At 37.4% G+C, this 6,643-nt stretch overlaps 1 protein-coding gene and 2 non-coding genes across 3 annotated transcripts; 1 reads left to right on the forward strand and 2 right to left on the reverse strand.

The window, feature by feature from the left end:
- Positions 1-1,009: 1,009 nt before the first annotated feature.
- On the forward strand, positions 1,010-1,081 carry trnac-gca (transfer RNA cysteine (anticodon GCA)). Its single transcript has one exon. It is a non-coding gene; the product is annotated as a tRNA-Cys (tRNA).
- Positions 1,082-1,947: 866 nt separating this feature from the next.
- On the reverse strand, positions 1,948-2,019 carry trnac-gca (transfer RNA cysteine (anticodon GCA)). The gene has a single exon. It is a non-coding gene; the product is annotated as a tRNA-Cys (tRNA).
- A 1,467-nt stretch (positions 2,020-3,486) lies between these two features.
- arl5c (ADP-ribosylation factor-like 5C) lies at positions 3,487-6,437 on the reverse strand. The gene is made up of 6 exons (XM_056752863.1): positions 6,089-6,437; positions 5,226-5,286; positions 4,884-5,031; positions 4,586-4,669; positions 4,322-4,473; positions 3,487-4,216 (listed from the first exon to the last, which is right to left on the reverse strand). Exons 1-6 carry the CDS (start codon positions 6,132-6,134, stop codon positions 4,168-4,170), a joined length of 540 nt encoding a protein of 179 aa, XP_056608841.1. The 5' UTR covers positions 6,135-6,437; the 3' UTR covers positions 3,487-4,167.
- Positions 6,438-6,643: the final 206 nt, after the last annotated feature.

Here is a 6,643-nt window from a genome sequence, read left to right on the forward strand (position 1 = left end):
TTTACACAGGGTTTGAACTAGCCTACATGAAGGTGAATAAACAGAATAAAGGAAGGTGAGTAAATGATAATAACAGACTTTTAGATAGCTATCCCTTTAAGATGAAAACAACTAATTATATTGTGTATAAGATTTGTTTTTAACGGTCACATATAGTCCAGTAACACTGTATCACGTAATTTTAACGTCTCGAAATTTTTGTAAATTATGAATCGGATGGGACAAAATACTTGCGCGAGACCTGGTGGCCAAATTTAGTACTGCATGCATTCCACTACTAGTAGGCCCAGTAGAGAAGTTTGAGAGTATGCTCATTTAATACTCATTATGCTCATAATCAATGATTTTCTTGGGACAAAATGTAAAAATATGTACATTTATACACTGCTTTTATTTAAAGAACTGTATGAAAGATTAGACCAAACGTCATATACCAGCATTTATTTTGAACAGTTAAAAAAATCCTATATAAGTTCCTACATAAAATGTATAAAATTTAATTTTATATTATTTGCTGGGTCTCACCCATAGAAACTGTGCAAAACAATTTAGACGTAAGGCTTATTCTGAAGAAAAGATTTAAAAGACATGCAATATCAAAAGTATAAGCATGCCATTGAGTAATTTGGTTGCATCAGTGTTTATTAGCCCAGACCTCACTATTGGGGGGTTCAGCAAATGTCTAAGGGGGCCTCAGGTGACTTTAAACTATTTCAAATAAGACAAAATAAGCATTTAAATAAGCTAAAAGTCTATAGGTAGACTTAGACAGAAAAGTCCAACAAATAATTTCACAAATCACTTCAAGAATGGATTAATTAGGCATCCAGACAATTACATTACAGACTCCTATGTGTATCAGTACTCTAGACACAGTCATACCGGGTTGAACGCACACAGCTCTGAAAACATACAAAACAGACACTCACTTCTACATACACACCCAATAGTCATTTAATAGCAGGTGACTACTCTGTGAATAGCTCACCTGTGAATAATTTTGTTATCAGGGGGTATAGCTCAGTGGTAGAGCATTTGACTGCAGATCAAGAGGTCCCCGGTTCAAATCCGAGTGCCCCCTCTTTTCCAGAATACTTTAAACGAACTTTACAAACAAAGCTTGGGATAGGGTTTGTCAACATCAGTCCTCAGGTCACATGAGGTTATTAGGCTTTGGAATAACTTTTTTGTCTCAAGTTCTTTATTTAAGGCTAATAAAGACAGAACAGGTTATTTAAAGTAGAGAAGAGTTCTGCTGTCTATAAAAGTGGACACAGAAGACAAAATAAATGGTTATTGTAAACTATTATAACTGTAGAACGTCTGAATATAAAAACTTTGACTAAGTGGCTCTTTTGGGAAACTAAATTGTTCTGTATAGAACCATTATTTTCCAAGAAATGTGTAATTGCAGACCAGATAATACTAGATATATGACAAAATACATCACTCTAGTTTTTCAAGCTCTATTTTTCTTCCATTGCTTTAATTTAAATCATTTTGTAGCATAAAGCGTTGGTGAAGTATACTATGATAATGCACTTCATGTCATGACATAAAGAGTTTTTAATAGTTGTGAGGTCATTATCAGCTGTGAATTCAAATAAATATAAAATGTACATAATCATGAAGATTTTCGACCACTCTGTTTTTGTAGTTTAGCTTACAAAAATCTTGATGGATTAAGGAAATGTTTCTGATTGGTAACGTTGAGAGTAAGCAGAGTGTAGTGTTTTGATAAGATGTTTCCTCATGCTTAGTGTGATGTCTATCGCTGGGCATCTCAACACTCAAGGAAGTAAGTCTTCGAGGAAATATGATTAAGTGCTCAGATATCTCTGGATGGTTGCTTGTTTTGGGGTGTATCATTTTTACGCTTTGTTGATAAACATCAATTTTAGAAGTTTTGTTTATTTGTCTTCTTTTTTATGATTTGAGAACAAAACCAGGGGGCACCCGGATTTGAACCAGGGACCTCTTGATCTGCAGTCAAATGCTCTACCACTGAGCTATACCCCCACACATAAGTTATTTAAACAGGTGCTTTTTTCACATGAGTAATCAGACAGTGTTTAATGGGTGCGTGCATAAAGGTGTGATTGTTGGTTCATTTCCCAGCCAAAGGAGAAACCGTTTAATTAATGGCTTGTTCCTGCTGTGGAGGTTCTTCTGCATTGGTCTAATAACCTTTTTGAATGGTGCCACGTGACTATTTGGCCTGTTAAAGTGGAACATCAACATTAAAAAGGAACAAGGCAGATTAATACGGGTATGTTATTAATAATTAAAGGAATAGATGCAGTTTGACAGAATAGACATAATACTTCACTCACTGGTGTCCACCTGTGTTTTCACATCAATTACAATTGTTTAGAATCTTTTTGTAGGTCAGTGAAGATAAGGATGCAAAAGCCAAACTTTTGAAGCCAGAGTTTACTCGAGCTAAACCCAAACGTCTAAGGAACAAGTTTCATGCAACAAGTTTGTTCTGTTGAACTCAAAGAAATATATGTGGACGAAAGTTGGCAACTGAGATTTATGAGATTTCCTAAATATTTTCAACAGAACAAAAGATTATTCAATAATTAGTTCACCCATGGTAGTCAATGGTGCTCTAGAAATCTCAGTTGCTAACATCCTTCCAAAAATATATTTGTGTTCACCCACACAGATTAGGAACAATTTGAGGGCGAGTCATTTGTAACAGATGTTTCATTTTTGGGTGAACTTTTCCTTTAAAGGGTTCCCAGATTGGGTGTTTTGACCCCAAGTAGTTGAACTCACGAAATGACAACCAACATCTGAGATTTCGCTTTAGATTTGTGTTCCAACGCATCATTTTATGCATATAAGGATAGAGGTATCCTTTCAAAATTCTGCACAGCAGAATATGAGTATTTCTATTAATGTGCACATTGATTGATTACTTCATCCAGGGGGCGCAATTACTCATGTCAATTCAGACAACCATTTGTTTTTTGATTGCCTCTAAAAAATATACCATTAAAAAATATTGCCATTTCCTGTGGCTCAGTGACTAGAGTATGGCACTAGAAATGCCAATGTCATGGGTTTGATCCCAGGGTATTGCACATAGTCAGAATCAAATGTATAATACAATGGAAGTCGCTTTGGATAAAAGCACCTGCCAAATGCATAAATGTAAAATCATACACAATGTAATCAACCAAGGTCATTTGCAAAACAAAACCAATCCTTCATGCAGGCCAGTCTATGTATATGGACCTTAAGTACCCATTACAAGAGCATGTATATTAGCATATGAGTCTATAGGGAGGGCACAGTTTATCATCTGAATGGCCAGAGAAGTCGACCACTATTTGATCTGACAATGGTCTAACACAGACCAGAAGCTGTTTAAAGGGTATAAACTGTTCTGAGTCGTACTCACTCCACTACTACTGCCTTATACTTTTAGAATCACTTTATGCATACATTTTTTTCTGAAGTACATTTTAACAACCATGGTTTTAGTAGAGATTTTTATTTGTACAAAACTCTTTTTGTACAAAATTATATACGAAAACATACTGTATCCAGGCTTTTTTTAAAAATAAAATACTTAAACACTTTGTTCTTTCGGCATGCAAACAACTGTACAACATTCACACACATCAATTCCCTTTAAATACTTCAAGTAATGCTTGCTCAACAGCTTAGTGGCTCAGCACAAATCAATACCGTCCCACATCACTTTCCGTAGACAATTACTCCACTTGTGAAGCGGAGCTGTCTGTAAAAGCCATTCGCTTTACCAAAGCAGAGGCCAATGCTTAACACATGGTCATCGTGATCACATCAGATCATTTAAGTTCATTTAAAAAAACTGTAATGTAAACATGTCATGTAAAAATATGGACCTCTAGAACGGAGTCATGTGATACACAAATATACACACAAACGTGTCTACACACATACAGTACACACTCTCACAAACAGACACACACACATGCAGGGTTTCCATGCTTCATCCGGTATCCATAGTTCAGAATTGAGGTGAAGGTGGACGATGCATGTTCCTCCAGGGTTTAGTATGTACCTTGAGCAGGGTGCTGTGCAGAAGGAGGCACTGAGAGTTGGGTAAAAGTTTAAGTGGGCCTCTCTTTCAACAGTTTAAGGGGTTTAAGAAGAAGCACAGACTGTGGACTAGTTTGCCAAAACACGGGTACGCATCCAATCCAAACTTGCTGGTAAGCTGCAATATGAATGAGAAAAATATGTGTTTGTTAGATTGGTTAAACACTTGTGTCTACTCTATATATTGACATATACACCTATATAAGCTTTGAAACACACATACCCCTCTCCAGTGAGAGCGCAGCAGGCCTGGACATGCCAGGATCGGGCGTTGAGCGAGCTGAGCGTTAAACTCTGAGAAATCTCTGCGGCCGTCATGCTGTTTTTCATGTCTTGCTTATTTGCCAAAACCAGCACAGATGCATTCTGTAGATCCTATGTAGATGATGAAAAAGGAGAACAAGCCAGAACGAACTGAAGTTATGACATCAGTTAGGATCACAATATAGAAAAAGCACGAAAATCTTTGCTGACTAAGCAAACGAACCTCATGTGCGAGCATGCGATGCAGTTCCTCCTTATTGAGTGTCAACCGCTCCCGGTCAGTGCTGTCAACCACCATTATGACAATCTGTTGCATTTAGAGAGATAAATGAATATACTTTGATGAACTCTCTTAGACTGACACCAAAATGACCTTGACCAAGCTAACATTAAAAAGGCAACGTGCATGCAAATATTCTTACACATTATTGCCTCTACACAGCTCAGTGATAGAGAGACATGACAGGTACAGCAATCAGTAGTGTTTTACATAACACATTTCACATCAGCAAAGTACACACCTCTGTATTACAGTAATACGAGTTCCAGGTAGTTCTGAGACTATCCTGGCCACCGATGTCCCAGACGAGAAAGCGTGTTTTCTTCACCGAGATCTCCTCTACATTACTCCCAATTGTAGGAGTAGTCTGAACAGCCTCTTTAGTTAAACTAAACAGAACGAGAGCAAGAACGCATTCATTACAAATTTGCAAATGTATAAAAAACAACTAAACAAAAGAGCATGAATTTTATTTAAACAGCACAGTGGGAAGATACATGTCAACATGACACTGTTTAAGTAGTAAAACAGAGCAGATTGTAGTTTACGACTGCCATGAACACTATTCCCCATGTTCACTTACAATTGGTAGAGAATGGTCGTCTTTCCAGCATTGTCCAAACCAACGATAATTACTTTGTGTTCTAAAAGAAATAATGGGGCATGTTAGTGTAAACAATGTGATTTTTATTTGCTCGGTATGACTATGTTGATCAACTTTTAAATCCACACCACACACTTTGAGTTCGAACAAGTTCAGAGAAGTTAGGTACACAAACTGTAGAATAACAACAGATAAGTAGAAATTCCTTGATCTTTGAACATAGATGACTGAATGTACGAGCCATACTTATCTAAGGTGTGATAGAACAGAACATTCGAAACCACCGACATAAACAGTGATCTAGGTGGTGGTGTTTTATCTGGTAGAGTACTTATCAACTATGAACTATGAAATCAATTTAAGGGACATGGTGTAAGCTAAAACAGTGGTTCTCAAACTGGGTGCCCAGGATGGATCCAGGGAGGGGGGCACAGATTTTGTCCCATTTTGTGAAATATAAAATCATTTTTATAAAATCAAAAATCAGAAAAATAAGCCCACCAACCCAAAATGTATGTTCCAGCATTATATAACTGAACATGTTTTTGGTTTAATTAAAACGCTACGTTACAGATTGTAAGTATATATTTGGTGGCCGCAAAGTGATGCATACTACACAAAGGGGGCCTTACAACAAAAAGTTTGAGAACCGCTGAGAAGTGTACAGCTTAATATAATGTTACTTGTCCATGTTCATACTAATCCATAACAAAACCACTTCAACAAAGGAATAATCGACATTAAGTCATTTGCTTAAATAAAAACACAGCTACGTTTAAATACAATAAAAACAGAGATTCATGCTTAAACTTGCTCCCTCTTTCCCCGGACCCCCTTCTTACCTCTATCCCCGAACACAGTCATCAGTTTGGCGAACAGCAGTCCCATTTCCGACAACAAACAGGTTAAAGGTCTCGCTTCTCGATCGCGTTTTCGTTTGACTTTACTCCACAGGCTCTTTGAATAATTTAACAATAACGTTACCGTTAAACAATAGATCAGCGATTAAACAAACGACAGTGGCCCGTTGTCTTGATACTCCGTGTCGTCAAATAATTCGTAAAACGTGATTTAATGTTGTTACACGTAATTTGAGTCCTGGTTATTTAATCCACTAACGGCGGTTTAATCAACCGGTGCTCTACTATAAAACCGGATCGTAATACGGAATCTCGTCGTGTTTTTGGTGGGCGTATGTATGTTTAAACGACGAGTAATGACGTAATGCACGCGTCACGCGTTTCGGGTGCAGTCGAAACGACGGCCCTTATTGGACGCCCACGATCATGACGCAAATTTTCGCACAGCTATTTGTTCGAATTCTGAACGGGGCGGAGCTCGCCGTGACGTTTCATTTTCGTTGTGTGAGTTTTATTTTCACATTTTCAGGGGGATTT

The sequence above is a fragment of the Triplophysa dalaica genome, chromosome 7, assembly GCF_015846415.1.
Source record: "Triplophysa dalaica isolate WHDGS20190420 chromosome 7, ASM1584641v1, whole genome shotgun sequence".
Taxonomy (NCBI): Eukaryota; Metazoa; Chordata; class Actinopteri; order Cypriniformes; family Nemacheilidae; genus Triplophysa; species Triplophysa dalaica.